Raw genomic sequence first — 19478 nt, 5'->3', positions numbered from 1 at the left:
AAGGAGCCTTTTGCCCCTTTCTCGTTCTCATCCTCCTGTTAAAACATCCAGGTTTGCACCTCAGGTGTTGGTATTTTGTATCTTGCCCATATACCCGTGTGAGCTGCTATGGCAGTACGGAGATGCCTCTTGCACTTGTCATTTCCTTCCTTCAGGCGCTGTACAGATGGTGAAAGGTGCCTGTGCTCCAGCTGCTTCGCAACAGCTGAGACCCGGAGCATGCTCAGCCTCGCCGAGCAGTAGCTATTAGGGTATTATGGATGCGTCTGGCTCACTGGAGAGAGGCTGAGGCAGCCCAGTCAGCTTATAATTAAGAAATCTGAATGAGGTAGCAAATGTGCTCTGTGTTATCAGGGTGATTACAGTGGGGCCTCCCAGGTCACCCCAAAGCAGGAGCTGATCAGGCACTGTGGGGTTTCTGCTTCCATGTGCCCTGAAGCCTTGCAGGGTCTGGGGCTCTGCTTCGCTGCCCACCCCATGTCACGACGGCTCAGGACGGAGAGGTGTGGTGGTGCTTGGGGGGGGGGGGGGGTGGTCACAATTCATCCTCCAGGAGAATGTCGGGGAAAAGAGAGCTAAGTGCATAAGGGAAAAAAAATTCACATTGCTTTAGTATATGAAAACTAAATAAATGTGGTTTGTCTGCCAAAAGGCAATGGACCTGGGTTTCTCCTGATTTTCACCGAGGTTTTGTGTTGGTCTGGCACAGCTCCCCCAGCTAACTGGCCTTATGCAATCTGCTCCTCGTCTCTCATGGAAGAATGAGATCTGGGCAAGCAGGACTGTAATTACCCAAAGAACTAACCTGGGGATTTTGGGGTCCGGTAACTTCTCTTTTCCTACAGCTTCTTCTCCTAAGATTTAGACAAACTCAAAGCTCTTTGCTGGTGATGCTTTAATTATTGCATGATATGAACTACAGCAGCCGGTTGCAATTCTTTGTAAGAGAGCTTTACTGGGATCTTTGAAATGGGGTAAGTCCTGCTCGGAAAGCTGTCAGGATGAACGTCGCTGTCCGAGAGGTGGTGTTGGGAGTCACAGGCATCCTCCTGAGTGACTTCGGCTGTGTTAGTTGAAACTCCTCTAGTCACCTGTGCTGGCAGCTTGTGTCAGTACCAGACATGGCAGCGTATGTGACTGGCTTCCCCAGCCAGTCCAGGTGTTGGCCCATTCCCTTGTCTGTGGTCTCCCACTTCCGCTGCATTCTAAACTATAGTTGGTCAAGCACAGCCATACAGAAACTAGGATCTTTGGCCTAGAAACAATTTATAAGGTTATATGAGCGCACATAGATGGCTGCATGTGTGCCGTGCAGTAATGCAGCTGCTGATCCCTATGTCATTGCTGACCTTGCCCGTTAATTATACTCAATACGTGATTAGACATAAATTTTAACTATTTACCCAGCCAGTCCTTTAACCCAACTACCAAACTCAAGCAACCAGTTAAGAAAAATGCTATTCACTACTTATTTCAAATACTAAGGGTAAAAGCAGAATTTAAATGACTTCAGCTTACTGCCTGGAAGCAATTTCTCTGCAAGCTTTTTCAGCATGACTTTCAACTCCAAAGACAGGAATGCTTATCCCAAGATGCAATGTCTTGTGCAAGCCAGGCCTTCATCTCCAGCAGCTTCCTCGTGTACTGGTAGGACCTGGTAGGTTTCCAAGAGGTTGGTGGGAGAAGATTTTTCTTTCTCAAGCTACCACGCTGTTACTGTATGTAAGGATACACGGTTCCATCTGAGAGTAAAAATCTTTCCTACCATTCAGTTCTTTTCAGATGATCTTCTTTTTTCCCCTCTGTCCCACAGGTATTTCAGTTGATCCACTGGTTCCTTTCTGCACATGCACTTAATGTGCAGATTTGACCCTGTCAGAGCAGCAGTTGTCTGTTTATTTTTTTATTGTATACAAGTTCTGCATAGAAAATCAAAGGCTCAGAAAAATTGCAGCTCAATCTACAGTTAATTAGTGTTCCCATCTACTTGTCTTGCTTGAGTGCAATTGTAGAAAAAACTAGAGCTAGTAAAATGAGCGGCTAAATCCTTCCATCAGTTGTTTGCCATCTGTTTAATATTATAGGTTCTATCTTGATGTGGTTGTATGTTTTATGTCTTACCTACTCTATCATGTTTAGTTTGCTTTTCACCATTGATGTTATCCTAGTTTAAACTAGATGTAATTAAAAATATATTTTTCTGTCTGATACTGCTATTGGGATAATGACCCTTAATTTCTAAAATCCCTTGGTAACTTCGGTAGATTTTAGTCCTAACCGGATGAAGAACTTCATGAACTCAGCAAAAGACCTCCTAGAATTGCGTTGCGGTGTTTAGCAATCAGACAGTTCCTTTAGTCTATCTGGTATGCAATGCTTAGCAAATGCATGTATACCAGAGGATTAAAATTACTCCCATCTGTTACTGTCTACAGAGGCAGGCATGTTTTCTTACCAATCCATTATGCTGGAATGAAAGTGTCTTTTTTAACTGCTGCTGCCCAGCTCCCGTCAGCCTACTTCTTCCCTTCTGAGCTGTCACATTTCTTGCTCAGTTGATACTGCAAAACTTAAGTGTGTTTTTTTTTTTTTTAAAGTCCTTGTAGGCCTTGTTGTAATATTCCTTTTATCGTTGGCATTCATTTGAATGGGTTGAGGGTTGTGACTGCTGCTTTTCCTCAGCACAGCAACCACTGTACTACTTACCCTTTTCATTTGCTCCTAACTGCCTTTGTCGGAACTTTGTCATACTGTCAGTACAGTAGCATTTCTCAGCATATTTTAATCTGCTATACTTAAAAAAGAAAATCAACGATCCACCTTGTGCAGTCTTTTATCACAGTTCTCCTTTGCACCCAAATACTATCAGTAGTACTATACAATAGCATGGTATACTAGTATTGTATAGTATATGGTTGTACTTCTCCAGCTCATTGTGTGGGTTTTCTCTTCCCATTTTGTTTGCATGCATGGAAATTTGTGAATTTGTCCTGGTTTGATTTATGTATTATAAAGCTGCAGTCATTTCACAAACCACTTCTGGTGGTTAATGAAGTATTGGTTGGGGGGGGGAAAAAAAAAAAAAAAAAAACAACCACCAAAAACCACTTTCCAAAGAAAGTCCCTTCTGTTCTGTAATGGCAGTAATGTTCTGTGGGATGAAAACAAGTGAACTCATTTTCACTGCAATAAGTGAAGTTTCAGCTGGCAGGAATGTATGGTTGATTTTCAGCCCACTGTTTTACGTGGGTATATGCTTTATATCCTGACCTCATGGGCAAAGTAAGTAGGAGTTCCCAAGCTTCAATTAAGACCTTTTTTTTTTTTTTTTCATGAAGTATTTCCCGTGGTGAAATTTTCCTTTTTCATTCTGCTTTTGAGTGCTCTTAACTGTTATAGGGCCATCCAATTAGCTACTTGACTGGGCAATGTGGCAGCTTTTCTGATTCGTTTGTTTTCACCTGTTACAGGAAGCAGCAAACATGCTGCGTCTTATGCAGAACAGGCTGAAGGAAGAGGAACAACACCTGCTTAAGAGTGGAAGTAAGTGGGATTTCTAAACTAGTTGTATTGGCAGAAAAATGAAGCGCTGGCTGCTACTTGTATAAATGTGCACTTACAAGCCACAGGGACATGGGATAGACAACTGAGTCAACAGATGATATTAGAAAAAGTGGGATGATGATAACTTGAAAAGAACACCAATGAAATGGAGAACCTAAACTCTGTGAAATGCTCCTTTACCTTGTAAATTTTACCTGTAGTGCTGAGAGGCAAAAACAGTTGCTCACTAAATGTGCTGTGCAGCTGCAGTGGGCAGAGGGAGGCTTCATTTTACTGGCATCCAAGCCCCTTCAGGCTAGCTGCAGATGAAGCAGTTGTCCCAGCACAGTGGGATTGATGATGAAAAGTTGGTTCGCTAACAAGCTTGGTTAGAGGACTCTACCTGGGAAAATGCTTGTGTGCTGGTGAGTAGTCTCATTGGTTCGTGGGACTACCTGGCTGCCTCGTGTTGCGCGGGTGCTGGTTTGCCTTGCAAAACTGGAGGATCATTTTTGTCCTCAACAGTTAGTCTGCCACGTTGCGTGCCGTGGAGGTGGCTATGTGTTTGGACTAAATCTTTGTGATGTATCTGTCAGATTGTAACATTCACTGATGAAAAAACCTCTGTTTGAAATCCTCGTTAATATCACTAATCATCAAAGTGTGGTTCATGTTTGCCTTCTTGGGTTTCCTTGATTTAGTGTACCTGCAAAATGTGAATGCAATTAAAATTTGGGGATTATCTTTTTTTCTAAACTTTTAATTAATTAGAATTCTAGCTGAAGAACGGAAAGGAACAATAACCCCTTGAGATTTTGCAGAAAGCTAACAAACCAGATTTTGCTTCTTTTGAGTCAAGCGTCAGCAGAACTTCCTCGTTAGTTGCCCATGTGAATTGAATATTGCAATATGTGCATTTTTATATGGTACTGAAAAAAAACAAGAGGAGGGTTAACTCTCAGGATCAAAGGGAGAGTTCATGAAAGCTAAAATTGGGTAAGGACATAAGTTATGCTTCACAGTTTGTTTGCTGGCAGATGTTTTCTGAACAATCTCATGAAAGAGGAAATTCATTCATCTCTGCCCATCTTTGATCTCTCATCTCCTTATGTCAATGCAGTAAAAAGTGAAGTTTTATCTGAAACGTAGGATTTGTAAAGTAAATTGCAAGAATGTGGAACTATTTCAAGGATTTACTTGAGTGAAAAAGTCCAGGTCCTGCTATGTGATAGTTTCCAGGATGATTAAGTTTGGTTTCAATAGGTTTCCAGAGTAAATAAGTTCAAGAGGGAAGAACATTTATCATCAATAATTAACAACGTGAAGTGTAACGTGAAATTTTCCTGATTTTTTTTTTTTTTTCCTTGCCAGTGGACTTTCAGAAAATTGTTCAGTCATTTTGCATCTCTCAGATAATACAAACCTTGCCTTTTAGTGAGCGATCTAACTTCTACCTAAGAACACATAATTAGGACTTTTACTGACCTCAAAAAATATTGTCATAATATGTCTTTATTCCAAATTGACAAAATTAGTGTTTGTTCTAGTGATAGGAGCAACAGGAGCCTGGTTTTCAGTGCTGGCTTATTTATTGATTGTCCCATAACCTTGGCAAATCAAGTCATCTTTCTAAGCTACAGTCTGCCCTTACCTGAACGTGGCGTTGAAGTCTGTGGAGCTGCAGGGATGTAACTGAGGCAATAAATTTGGCTCTTGGAGGCTGTTTCCTCAGTCGTGAGCATGGAACACAGCTTTGTTACTGGGTGCTGTGAGGTTAATTTATTGAATGCTGTAAAACTGGCTGAGATCACAGTTTGCTAATGCGAAATGATCAGGTACCAAGTTGTGCTTTCCTCTTAGACCAGACCCTGCTTTCTCCTCTCACTATTAGTTACAAGATGCCTTTTATACAATTCAAAACAAAGAAATTTACTTGGAGGAGAGAAGGAAGAAGTTGGTATCTCGTAGTGCCCTGTTAGGGGTGAAGTTAACCCTAGGATCCTAGTCGCAAGTCAAGGATGTATCTTGCACAAGAGGAAACAGAAGCAGCAGCAGAATCGGTGCAGCATCACAGAACAGCTTTGCCTGCCCCAAAGAGGTTATTAGTGAAATTCACACTAGAAATAGAAAGGACAGTAAGGGATGGAGCTTCGGCAGTCGAGGGTTCCCAAGAGCCCTGCAGCCTTGGCCTGGCACTCTGTGATTTTATCAACAGCTACTGCAAGCATCATGTGGATTGTGGGGAGCTGGTGTAAAACCTAACGGTCACGAGCACTTAGACCTTATTTTACCGATGTGCTGAGGTTCTGCATGCTGTATCCTCCTTCAAAGACAGGACCTGCCTTTTAGTGAGACAGGCACAAGGAAGATTAAAGAAAGGCTTTTCTTCCCCATTAGAAAGATTTTTCTGAAGCAGGTTTTAAGAGAAAAAAATCACTTGTTTATTCCACTTGCATTTTTAAGTAATACACACGCACACACACAGTCCAAGTGCTTTTATCATGAAGTTGTTTTCCATCTTCAGCTTGCCAAAAAACCTCAGGACCTTGCTGTCTGGACCGTTAGGGCAACAAATACGTCTGAGCTTCGTTCCCCTGCAGCTCCGCTCAGAGGCAGGCAGTCTGGCCTGGGTCCCTGTCTCCTAAGGCTGAACCTTCCCGTGAGCTCCCTTGGGACAGATTCGTGGTCTGCCTGCACAGAGGCAGCTCGGGGCCAGAGGGAAAAGGAAGGTGCTCTAAATCTCATTACGCTTTGCCCCTGAGAGCTGCAAAGCACTTAATGAGGCTCTTGGAACAGCATAGGCTGGAATCAGGTGATAAATGTGTTACCACTAACTGATAAAAGTCAGCACTCATTCTGCCCCTGTAAGCACTCTCACCTTTGCATACCTTTGTAATCGATGCAGTTCTTTTATTGTCTGAATCCTTTGACCTTATCCACTGCTAATTTGGTAAGACGGGCTGCAAATTAACAGTTAATTTCTCTGCAGCAGAAGTTGCAGGAATTCTGGACAGCTCTCGGTTTCCTTTCAGGCTGAACTAATAGTGAAGAAACCTAAATGATATTTATTATGAAGAATGGCTGTAAAACATACGTTGAATTGTGCAGGTCTGTTAAGAACACAGAAAGGCAAAAGGCAATGGATATGTCAGGATGCATACACAAAATTTGCAACAACATTTAGTGCAATTCAGAAATAGCCTGGTTCTTTTTTCTTTTTTTTTTTTCTAGTGTACATCACAAATCATCTTTCATTTCTCACAGAACATCTTCATAAAACCACTGCACTTAAAAAAAAAAAAAAGTTAACACTAAGTTATGTGGTAAAAACTGTTCTTAAATTATGTAAAGACGTTGAACTCTAGATACAGATCGGGCTTTCAGCAGTATTTGCATGATGACAACATGTGCAGTTAAGTACTTGCAGCACTACAGAAATGGTTTTTGTGTGTGAAGAGTGATAAGTAAATTGCTGGTATTTTTGTAATCCTAATTTCACATAAGATGCTGTTAGAGAAACCAATATACGATGTACGGTGTTTTTTCACAGCGTGCTGCCTTTGTAGCACATCCAGGGCTGGTGCAAAGTAACAAATGCCAATTGCCTGAAACTCAGGGCTTGCTGTAGTTGTGGGTAATGGAACAGTGCCTCTTAAAATATTGTATTCAACACTGCTGGATGAGCACTGCGAAAACTGTTGAGAGAACTATTGTCAGGTGTAGATACGTGAAGAGTTGCTCTGATAATGGTTTGGTGCGAGAGGAGAGGACTAGGAGGGTCACTGACCACAGTAGAAATTCAGGATATTTTTTCAGCATCTCCCATTGTTGAAAAAAAAAGTGTTTGCTGAGCAAAAAAGTAACTAGTGAATTTTTTTCTAAGCTAAAATACATTTTTTCAGACTAATCAGCCTATTTCATTTATACACATTCTTTCTTTTTGTGAATTTAAAAGCAGAATATATATACATATTTAAAAAAAAAGATATATTTTCAATATATAAAAATAAACCCTTAGAAGGTTTCAAACTGTTTCCTTTATTTCTTTTGGCCAAATCTATGCCTAGCATTCGATTTCAGTTTGCAAAAATATTTGCTGTAAAATTGCATTGTTCAGTGCAGGTGCCACTCTCTGGCTTGCCACTGCAGTCAGCCAGCCCAGCCCTGGCTGCTCTTGCTTGGTCTGTAGAAGGAAGAAGCGCCCGTGCCATGCAGCACGCTGAGATGTGCAGCTCTCTGGTGGTGTTCAGCAAACCTCATGTCCCAGCAGTAGCAGCAGGATTGACCGATGCTCCTGTACAGCTTGAATTCTGCCCAGTACACAACCAAAGCATTTTTTTGGCCAGTTCTACGTGCGGAGCTAACTCTTTTTTTGACAGGCAAGCAAGATGTGCCCAGATCTAGCGTCTTGCTCAGTTAAACAGAGCAAATAGATGCTGTGCTCTGGGTAGCAAATCACGTGGCGCTGTTGCAGGTTGGTGATGTACTGAATCTCTTGTATCTTTCCCACTCCAGAACTGATGCTCTGACATCTGACAGGTGATAAACAAAAAGCCCAGTGGCAGTAATTGTCACATTTGAAGTGTAGCAGGGAGTTGCTGGGTAATCCCCACGGGTGCCTGGATGGTATTGCTAATGCTCAGCACCCCCACCAGTAGCATGCTAAGACCATCCGTCTTGTAAGAGACGCTTGGAATTTGTCCACAATTGTCTTGTGTTTTGCTCATTAAATAATTGCAAATTCACGTTCTAATATAATAGTACTACGATGGATTCTTGGCCTCTGAGATCATTAGAAACTTGTTATGGTGGCTGAACATGACCCCTCTGTAAAATGGGCCAAATAGCTACTCGTTCCTGTGCCAAGGCTGCAAATCCCAGTTTGAATGGAGAACTATTCTTCACGATTTCAAGTGACGGAGACCTATAGGTTCCCTGGGCAGTGGTTAGTTGTCTGTACTGTTTAAGACATGAGATCGGATGGTGCAGCGATAGACCATTTTAAAAGGACAAAAGGTGAGAGGTGAGAAAGTGCACTTAGACCTAACTGCAACACCTGCTTGGTGTTTGTGGGCATGGTATTGCTCAGTTTTCCTACGTTAGGTCTGAACATCCATGCTTTCTGCTGAGGTCAGTAGGACCATAGGTGTTCGGGCCTTGCTCGGGAGTTCTTAGACCAAAATGACTCTTTCTGAGATGACACAAAGGGTCTCAGTTTTGTGCTAAGGACACGGGATATTCCCTACTGAAATGCATACATCAAAGCATTTCTTTCCATTCAAATTTGCAGAGCTGCAAATACGTCAGTGTTCGGGCTGGTACATCTGACTGCTTTCTCTGAGTTTGGTGAGACATGAGTATGGCTTTGGTAGAACTGAGCCTTTCAAGTGGGAGCTGAACATTTTTCCTCCCTTGGTAACGTTAAAATCCTAATCCGCTCCTTTTTTTTTTTTCCTGTTGTAAAATTTAATGCTATTTATCAAGTGGATTTTATTTTGGCTCAAGTGGCTGTTGGTTACCCACTTGGTTTTCTCATGACATTTTCCACCAAAATCAGCGTCTTGCTGAATACAGTAATCATGCAGCCAGGGTCTGTTTTCAAAGCAGTGATTTTTATTAAGAAATTGAACATGCGAAGCAACACTTACATCTAATTCTAAATTTATTCATTCCTATCAATAAACTATGCCCTTTGTGCTCATTATCTTCACCCCAGTACCTTCTTATTTTACAGTTGGATACATTTACTTGAATATTTATGCAAACTAACAAATCTGTAATGAAATCACTGGTACGTTATTAAATCATGCTGTTTTTCCTTCAAGCTTTGCAAATTACCCCAAATTTAATCATTTAGATATAGTACCATCAGTCCAGGTATCTGCTCTTGCTTTTTTTTCTGGAAACAGGTGTGTTTTGGAACAAATGACACACCTTCTGAGAGCACTGTTTCTCAGCTATAACCAGGATGTACTTTCTGTGGCTGGACTAGTTTAATTGAAACTAATTTAGTTGCCTGAAGCCCACCTTTATGAAATGGAAATACTGAAATGTAAGTTTAAAATCCCAGTATATTCTCTCTCAGGTGACCTGATATTTTGCCAATATTCTCTGTGCAGTAGAGTAAATCCCAGCAGTGAGGAAGTGGGCCAAATGCAGTTTATGGAGCGTTTGTCTTGATTACCTTTTCATAGTAAAAATAAAGGAGCCTGTTAAAATACCAGCCTTAAGCTTCAGTGAGCTGCCAGCATTAGTCTAAATTTGGGCACGTAGATTGCTGAGTTGCAGTTTATTGTTAAAAGTTAAATAATCTTCATGTAAAGCCATGCAAATCTCATAATCCAGCTACATTAGAATGTGTTCTGTACTTCATGTACGAGTATGCGGGAATTTGAAGTAGTATACTTTATTATTCTCATTGCTTTATATTGATACTAAGAGAAATCCACACTTTCTCCATAAAAAACTCTCCTTGTGTGCTCAGAATGGAGGTATTGTCATTTCTGTTGTGCTGTAATGTCTATTGTTTGTATTACACAGTTAGTGGTTGTCACCTCTCCTACGACAACAAGTGATTTCTTTCTGTGTGTTAAGTGAAACATTCTGAATTGTCACCTTTTTTTTTTGAGTATCCAGAATGTTTTTCTAGAAACTAGACACCCTGAGCATGTACAATGAGAAATAAAGGGTGGAGGAGTCCTGTAATTCTCTAGGTAGGTCAGATCACACAACATTAGACTAGTTTGCCATTTCATCCTTTCATAAAACCTGTACTCAGCTTGTTTTCACCATGCCTAAATAATTTTTTAGCAACGTGCTCTGCTCTGTGTCCTTGGCATTTTGGCCCTGCACAGTTGTGCCCTGTGGGCGATAACTCGGGCTGAAGAGCTCTGTGCTAGGAGCCACTGAGCCACCCCTCACAGAATGCTGGGTTAGAGCAACGCAGTTATTTTTTTGCAAGTGAAAAGGGTGCTCGGTGTGTGTCCAGGCGGTGGGCAGGAGACTCAGAGGCAGAGGTTGTTGCTGAATTTGCATTTCAGCTCCAGCCTTCCTGTTCCTTCAGCATGTGCTCACTGTAGCAGCCTGGTGAAACTTCACATTGGGGTCTGTGCAGCACAGTTCCAGACAGGCTGTTCAAAGAAAGTCCAGACTCTTGCCAAAATCCATAACAAGCTTTGTTTCAAGGTCCCATCTCAGCTGGAAGAATGGCGCACTGTGTTTGCATGCCGGTAACTCACCTGATGAATTTTTCTCTTCATTTTTACTGAAAAGTAATCCAGGATTTTTAAAGGTGTAAATAAAAGCTAGGTTTTCAGCTGATGTTGGCTTGACTGTTAGAGCACACTTTGAAAGAGGAGAGGTGGAGCTGAGGCACCAGGTGTGCTTTTTGGGGGGGTGGCCGGTGGCTCTCTGTGGCGTCCACGCATGGGCTGAGCACCTCCATCACTGGCAGGTGAGAGGTAAAACATCTGGGTCAGTGGGGGAGAGGGATAAAAGTAACAGTGTGAGAAAGAGGGCATTAGGAGGAGCAGAGCAACTGAGTGAAAGAAGAGGTTGGGAGAGAGAAAAGCTGTGTTTAAACCATTTCCTTTCCTAAAGCAGCAGCTTGAGGCCCTCCAGCCATGGATTCTCTCTACACAGTAGGTATCAATTCTATCCCAAGGCACTGTTCACTGTGGGATCTTACTGCCAGTCCCAATTCCAGCAGAAAGATACCGTGGGGAATTATATGATGAGCTGGTCTTCCTTTTTTGCAAGTTGAAATGGGTCAGAAATGGCTGGAGAGCCCAGGAGCATGCTGCAGGCAGCAGCAGGGTTCGCGTGGTTCAGGAGAGCATTAAGCCATCAGCACGGCTGGTTAGGGGGGAGAGAGCACCTCTACAGACAGCAGAGGGATGATGGCAGGTTCATTTCTGTCCTTCTTGTCATCTTACCACTGTTCTGTCTGAAGGGAAGTATGTTTTACGTGTTGTATCTGAGAGTCTGTTGCTACAAATGGTTTAAAAAATGGTTTCCAGAAAAGTGAAATGTAAAATTAAAGCCCTGTGTGTTACAGCAGTGCCCCCACCCCGAGCGGAATCGCATCGCTGTGCCTCTGCAGGGGTGAAGGCTCTAAGTCCTGTCCCCAAAGTGGTGTTAACTGGGTTTGTCACTTTGGGTTGCCACCAGAGAGCACCGGATCCATTAGTCCAGGTCTCAGCTGTCAGCTCATGCTCAGGACAGTGAGAAGGAGAAGGTGCTAATGGGGAAGATACTGAACTGGTCTGGCAGAGCACTCATGAGGGCCCTCAGCAGCATCCTCTGCTCTGGCTGGTGGTGCTGCAGAACAGGAGGAGCACATGACAAAATCTGCAAGAGAGGAATTGTTGCTCAAAGAAGGGGCAAAAAAGAAGTCCAAAATGAAAAAGAGCATTTCAGTAGTAGCAGTGAGACCCCTTGCAGATGAGGTGGTCTCACTCTTCAACATGCAGAGCACGAATCTGAATCCTTCGTTTAGGCTACGCATGGGTCTTCCAGAGGAGTTTGCCTGAACAAAACCTGGCTTTCCTGAATATCGGTAAACAGAAACAGTCTTCAGCTCCCACAGCACCCACAGCAGTAAGTGATTCCATCACTTGCCGAGGAAGAAGGTGCAACACAAACAGACATTGCAGCTAATGCTCTTGGAGCCTCATAATCTTACCAGGGTATCAAATATATCCCTTGCTGTTTTGTCATTAACTTAATATTGCAATGAAAAAGATTATGGAAAAAAAGTCTAATATATCGTATATTTTCTGATAATTAAATATTGCAAAGACGTGTCAGCTCATTACTAATCATAATTAAAGTAGTTATTTCCATTTTCACCTCAGACGTGTGTAATTAAGTGTACCTGGGAAAGAATTGCCTGCTTTCTGCAAATAACAGACAACTCTTGCTGCTGTGCCAAGTGTTAAGCTCGCAGTCCCGTGGGGTTTGGTGTAGCACCGGTGATTCCTTAAGCTCCTGCAGACCGGCCACCATGCAGCAGCGCTTCTCGGTGGAACATCAGCCCTGAGTTGTTGGATCAGCTGTTGTAGGGGGGCTCATCTCTACATAAAGCACAGGAGTTTGTAAGATGCCAGGAGCTGAAGGCTCAGCTGGGGAGGGAATTAAACAATCACGAGTGGGCAGAAGCTGGAAGGCAGAGCTTGGTCTTCGTGAGCCAAGGAGCGTGAACAAGTAGTCTTACATGCACAGAGGGGAAAAAAGCTCATGGGTAGAAGGAGACTTGAATGGAGCAGAGCCTCTTCCAAACTTCCCACACACACCTGCACCCAGCTGGACTGCTTCGGAAGAGGCTCAGAGGAGAATCAGTTTGGTTGGTCTTGCACGTGAAACTTGAGGTTGGACTCAGATGGGACTGCTATGGCTGACTTGGAGAACAGCCTGCCCTCTTTTTCACTGCAGGTGCTTCGATGTGTTGGAAGGTTTTTGTCATCCTTTCAAACCTCTGAAAGACAGATCCTTTAGGTTTATTCCAGTTTGGTGACTGGGGGATTGCTGTCAGGGATTCAGCTTTAGTTTGGGTGGGAGGAAGAAAACAAAGGCAGGTTATGAAAACATTTGAAGTTCCTGCATCTTGGGATCTCTGGGCTCTCTTCCTAGTCCTGTTTTTCTAGACAGCTTGGGTTTAGCTCTAACAGCTTTCATTTATCTGGAGATGTCTCATTGTGCTTTTTCTAACCTATGACTAAATGAAAGGCAAAGAGTCTAAGGGGACTTTTTTTGATATTACTTACAGCAGAGTAAAAGAGTAAGATGTGTTAATAAGCCCACACTTTCCAAAAGCTGTTAAAAGATATTTATTTTGAAATCAGTTTCAGAAATAGCACCTTCTGACTGGACATACGGTTCATACCCAGCGAGTGTATTCAGGACATTGCCTTTACGGTACGACCTGAGGATGGTCTCAGGACAATTGTTTATATTGTACACTCTGCTCATCTCAACTTCTTTGGCACTTACGTGTGGAAAGATGCCTTCCTTAGTGAGGCTGTGGAAACTGGCTATTCCCCTGTACCTGTCAGCAGAGACAGTGCCCTGTTTCCAACACATTTTGAATTAATCTTGGACTTGAACAAAGGTAGAGAGCGCTAGCATCTCTTCCGTCTAACTGCTATTATGGGCTGTTGCACTTTGTTTTTAGTGATGTTTATCTTCTGCTTTTGTTTTAACCAGATAATGATGATTCCGATGCAGACATTCAAGAGGATGAAGGCTCTGATAGTGAAGTGGAAGAGGGGCAGATCATGAAGCAGCGCATGGCCACGGAGGCTCTAGTGCAAGGTACCTTCAGCTTTCCTGAGTTGCTTTTATTCAAAAGGACATGCTAAAAGCATCTGAGTAACCTTAAATGTAAAAGACCCTGTTCAAGGACATTGGCACTGCTCCATTCACGCAAGCTGTAAGAGGACAGTGTCTTATGGAGAAAATACAGTGCTTTCAGGGGAGCGAATTAAGGAGGATTTACTGAAGAAAAAAAAAGTGAGAAAAATCCTTTCTTAGTATTGTTTTGCAGATTCAGAAGTAGCCTTGTGCAAAGCCTTAGAAAAGTAATATGATTTCTCATTGCAAGGCATTTATTTCCCTTTAGGTGTAGACATTATCTCCTGTAGGGTCTTCTTCAAAATGGGACCTTTAGCGAGTCTGTAAAGCCTCCTGCACTGACACAGTCAAGGGTGTGACGCATCTGAGTTACTTCATTCAGGGGAGGACCCCCAGCTTCTAGCACAGTTGATGCAGAGTGGAACTTCAGCCCCTGGCTGCCGATTCCTATAGATTCCGGGTCAGGAGCAGTCTGAGGATCTGTGTTCCACTTAGGTGGAAAAAAAAAATGTTCTGCTCAGTTTACAGTCAAGCAAAATGAAACCAGAAAGTCGGGTTATTTCTCACTGGCGTTCTTGTCAGCTGTGAATGATTCTGTCCATCAGCAAAAGCCTCTCTGGGCTCTGGATGAAGTGCCAGTGTGGATAATATCATGTGCCACTACTTCTGCTGGAATGTGTTACTTGTATAGACTGCAAATGTGTTTTCTTTCTGAGCAGAGTTCTGCTCTCCCCTTTCTAATGGAGACTAGAGCAAGAAGCTAAAATTCTCAAGTCAAAAAGATTCAAGCATTTTTATCCCCATTTCCTCAACTCTTCATAAAGTCGAAAACTCTTGAAAAGTTTGAAAAGTTGAAAGTCTTGAAAGTGCCAGATACCCTAATATTCACTAACAATTTTTACAGTGTAGTTTCTCAAAGAAAAGTTTGTACTCAGTTTTTAGAGCTTTAGAGCTGACTGTACCTGTCTGTGATGCCCCCTCTCAGCAGGCATCATAACCCAGCGGTATGGGTCCTGGCTGCAGTTAGAGTCAGCTCTTAACATCAGCTTCAGGAGGAAGAAGTTTTATAATAAAAGCTGTAGATTTTGTTGCAAGTAGATTTTTTCTAGGATGAACTTTATCGCTAATTACACTTACTGGAGACTCAGCCTTAACTTGTCCAACCTAACGAAAGCAGTTGAAATCCCTGAGATATTTCCTCTGCCTTCCTGCTTAGATGGCTTCTTTGCTCTTGTCGGTCTCATCCGAGTCTTTAGTAAACTACTTCTGACACACGATTATCCTCTGGCTTTGCATGTTCTGATTGTGGTTTGCCGACTACCCAGTGGCCATACCAATCTTTACTCAGTGTGTCTGTAATTTGGAAGTCTCCCTTAGCTCTCTGTCCTCTTTTTGCCTCTCACTTGCTATGAACAGAACTACTGAACCAACTCCTTGTATGTTTAAATGGATCCTGAGATGCCTTTTCCATGGCTCATCGAGGGGTGAGGCTGTATTCTCCTATTGTAAGTCACAGCACTTCAGTCCTACTGTGCTCCCATGCAATCTCTGCTGGCAGAGATGGATACAAACATCCTTAGGCTTCTAAGGGAAGAATTATCAGCTTACTTTTCTGCCTTGCTGAGGTTACTCCTCATCGTCCTGGGCAAATCACCTAGTTGCTCTAGCTGTATCTACACTGTGAGATTAACAGCAGGCTCTGCGTACTGCTGGCGTTGCTCCAAAATGTTTTGTTTAGGAAACTCAGCCTTGCTATATCTCTGCCTCTGGTGTAAAATGAGCTCTCTCAGGCCTGCTGATTCCTTATCAGTACAGAACATAGGGAAAAAAAAAAAAAGCTTGGACTATGTCAAGACACCAGCCAGGCTTTCCTTCAGGAGGTCCAGCCTGATCCAGAGTGCACACTTAGTGAGGAGCAGCTCTAGCCTCAAGGACAAGCTCAGTCTGCCTCTTATTTGTGTTAATTGGCCCCTTTGGTCACATCAGGGGTGAGGTTGTGTTTGACTGCATGAGCCTGGCAAACTGAAGCGCTGGAGACAATGTCAGGACCTGAGATTAATGTCAGGTTCTTCAGCTTCGTTAGCAGATTGAGCTTGAGCACTCACTGGCCATTCATCCTTAAATGCAGAGAGAATCTATACGTGTACTTCAGCATGGGTAGTTTGCATTTAAAATGTACTTAATAATTAAGACAATATAATAAGAGCATCATTTTTATTAATTACCACTTTTTTTTCCTTGGCTCAATTCAAGAGATTCCTATTGCTTTCTTTTGAAGTATTGTCTTCTTACAAAGTGATGCTTCTGAGCCATATTTGTTCTGCTAAGGAGAAGTAGTCCACTGCGGTTAGTTCCTGCAGTTGCTGTGATTCAGTTTTACATCTCTAATTTCCGTGTTATTAGTATTGTAAGAGAAGGCTTCCTCCCTCTGTAATAGGTGGGCAGATATTCTAGTGTGTTTTGCCATTAGAGAGGCAAGATTCATAGGGAGAGATAATCACTCTTATTAGGCCACTTGGTATAAATGGGGAAAATCAACACACTTTCTCTCTCGAGTCGTTTCAGCAGGTTTGTCTAAATGCAGTAAAATTCAAACTAAATGCAGCTTTGACAATATTGCTCCTGGTTTTGTTCTTTTAGCCAGTTAAAAGACTTGAAGGTATAGGATTTAGTCACCCATGGAGCACATAGAAGAGTGTTGGCTAAGGGAGACATGACAGACTGCCAACTCCTGTGGTACAGAGAGAAAATCAAATCCTTATTCCCCATGTGAAAAGAGGAATAGGTGGGCTAAGAAGGAGGTTAAAATGGGCTATGGAGCCTGTATCTCCATCGAGTTCAATATATTTACACTCTGATTCACTGATACAGCAAACCCAGCTTTAGCAAGCCAGGAGGTGCTTCTGTACAAGGAGAGAACAGGCACGGGGGTGAGAATGAATGTCTAGAAGGATGGTCACCAAACTGGCAGATGCTGGCTTGTTGGCTTTGTGACCCTATAGCCAGCTTTGTCAACACAGTTGAAGGCAAGCCTTCTCCTTGATGTGGCTTATTGTAATAAATTCACGTGTCACTAATCATTTGCTTTTATAAGTGAAAGAATACATTTATTTATCATCTGAATCTTTTAGTTTGAACATTGTAAGCGTAAATAAAAATTCACATCCACTTTTGTTCTGCCTGGGAATAGATAAGTGAGGCTGTTACACAAATAAAATAGCAAATACTTGAACTTTCCTGAGGTCAAACTGTGAGTTAGTTTTGATGTTTGAAATAAGACTCTGTTTTGTCAGAGAGCCAAAGAAAAAGAAATTCTTGCAGTGTTGCAAGGTCTTAGCCCTCTGCAATGCAGACAAACCTCTTCCCTGAATCAGGCCATAGACCAGTGTTTTGCAGCAGCATGGTTGTTCACGTGCAGATGGTATAGATGTTGGGGAGAAATATGCAAAGCTTCATCCTGGGAAGGTAGAAGTTACCATGCCAGGTCTGGCATAAGGTCCATGTAGCTTGGTCTTCTGTTTCCAGAACTGCCTGAAAGAACATGCCTGGGGATGGCTGCAAAAACCTCCATGAGGTTCTCTCCCATTCTCAAACTGGTTCAAGCTCCATCAGGGTTTCCTGAGCTGGTTTTGGTTTCCACATACTTGGTCTAACCCTTGGTAGGTGTTTTATTCTAACAACCTGTCCGGTCTCCCCTTGAACTAAAGTGGTTTTTTATTGCCCATGGTACCAAAAGTGGCAGACTTTGAAGTGATGCTGTGGTTACATGTGCAGATCCATCTTTTCAGACTCATTCATCCAGAGTTCTGAAATGCATTGTGGAATCATGAGCAAATTCAGGATCTCTCCTCTTCCCAGAGGCTGCACTGGCTGACTGTGCGAGCCATGGCAGACTGGCACACGCTGTGCTTGGAACAAGGTAGGCAGTGGAAATGCTACTGAATGAAACAGAAGTGATTAGTGCTTGCAAAACAATGGGACTGTGCCCATATAGTAAATCATCCTCTATTCCCCACTGCCAGGATCTTTCAGCTCCCAAAAAACAGTTAACCAGTTGTTCTCTCTCTTATGTTTCCTTTTGTGATGTTGGCGTTGAGGGGCATTTTTGTCCTGTTAGGACTATGGAGACTATTCTGCTGTCGAGACAATAACAACTTCAGCTCCATTTGGTCTTTATTGTAAGACAGCTTTATCAAATGCTGAATATTACTTTCTAAACAATCAGTCCACGGTGAAACAGTGAGAACAGCTCTCTTGGAGCCTCTTACCTTTCCAGAACTGCCCAAGAGGATCAATGTGGTAATGAAGTCCTGGCAGCCAGGTTAGCAAGACTACTTGCCAGTGAAGGGATAAAACGTTAGCCTGTGAAAACCTGCAGCTTAACATAGCAAGGACAACAGATGAGAACAGAGGGGTTTTGTTAAGAAAGCCAGCTATATCTCACTGAAGGAAGTGGAACCAAATGTACAGCAATCAAACCAGAGATGAGCTTGGGGACAGGCAGGGAGCGTGGCCCCAGGTCCCCGTGGACACGGGCTGGCTTGCCATTGCCAGCTGTTCCTGTGCTGCAGTCGGGCATGTGGGGATCCCTGGTCCCGTACAGATGAACCTCGGGGAGGCACTGTGCACAGAGCAGCATGCCTAAAGCATGCCAATGATGCTTTTGTGGCAGATATTCAGTGTTTTGAGATGATAGTGATGTTTAGTCTCCCTGTCCTACTTTTCTTCTTAAGCTTTTGTTGGTGATAATTAAGTAGGAGCCGGCTAGCAGGCATGGGGCAAGGGCTGAGGATACCCTGCATGCTGGGGGCAAGGCTCCAGTGGGTGAATTAGCCCTCACGTTTTCAGTCCTTTAGGGAGAATGGGAGCTTTGACAGAGCAGCAAGAAATCCTCCCAGGCCTGCACAGTCCTGTTTCCTAATCCCTCCTTACAGCACGCAAGCTGAAAACCAAGCAAGTCCTTATCTGTTCTCACATAAGGAAATGGTCAGACTCCTCTTGTGGCAATTCTCTCCCCAGCTCATGACCATGGTCAGGCTTCTGCTACTGAATTTCTAGAATGCTTTACTTCCCTCTAACCTCCTCGGTGCCTAGAAAGCATAGGCATGCCATCAATATGAGGGGGAATTGAGGGATTCAATTATGAATGTGCAACAGCTGCCTATTCCTTGTTCGATGTCTTGTTCACATTGAGTTCCTGTGGATGTCACATGTCTGATTTTTAAAAATGTATGTTAAATAATTAATCTATGTCTTCACTTTTCTCTGGTTCCTAAAAGAAATTACGTTTGTAAGTCCAAGACCAAGAAACATACAAGTGCATGTATCTTTACAAACACAGGTTTTCTCAAAATGTTGCATTCTTTGCTTTTGTGAAAATGAGTTTTGATAGGAAAAACATGCTGAAACCTGCTGCAGTTGTCTAGACATCATTCAGATGTTGTGTGAGTCTATTCCTGATCTCTCAGCTTCTTCCATAGGGACAGCTGCCTCTTACTGGCATGCAGCTTAGTGTAGGATGTGGTCTCCCGCTTTACTGTTCCCCAGTCATTCCCCCCAGTGTTCAGAAGTAGCAGTCAGGATCT

The 19478-nt window shown here is 42.9% G+C and overlaps 1 protein-coding gene across 2 annotated transcripts in view; it reads left to right on the top strand.

The window, feature by feature from the left end:
• CLUAP1 (clusterin associated protein 1) overlaps positions 1-19478 on the top strand; it is a 74718-nt gene that overhangs the window by 46211 nt on the left and 9029 nt on the right. For both annotated transcript variants that reach the window (XM_035549101.2, XM_035549099.2), the window contains exons 9-10: positions 3471-3543; positions 13747-13854. In XM_035549101.2, the coding sequence (XP_035404994.1) occupies positions 3471-3543; positions 13747-13854 (181 nt within the window). The remainder of the gene's footprint in view (positions 1-3470; positions 3544-13746; positions 13855-19478) is intronic.

This window comes from Cygnus atratus, chromosome 15, assembly GCF_013377495.2.
Source record: "Cygnus atratus isolate AKBS03 ecotype Queensland, Australia chromosome 15, CAtr_DNAZoo_HiC_assembly, whole genome shotgun sequence".
NCBI lineage: Eukaryota > Metazoa > Chordata > Aves > Anseriformes > Anatidae > Cygnus > Cygnus atratus.
The sequence above is the reverse complement of the archived record's forward strand: the minus strand, read 5'-3'. Positions and strand labels throughout refer to the sequence as shown.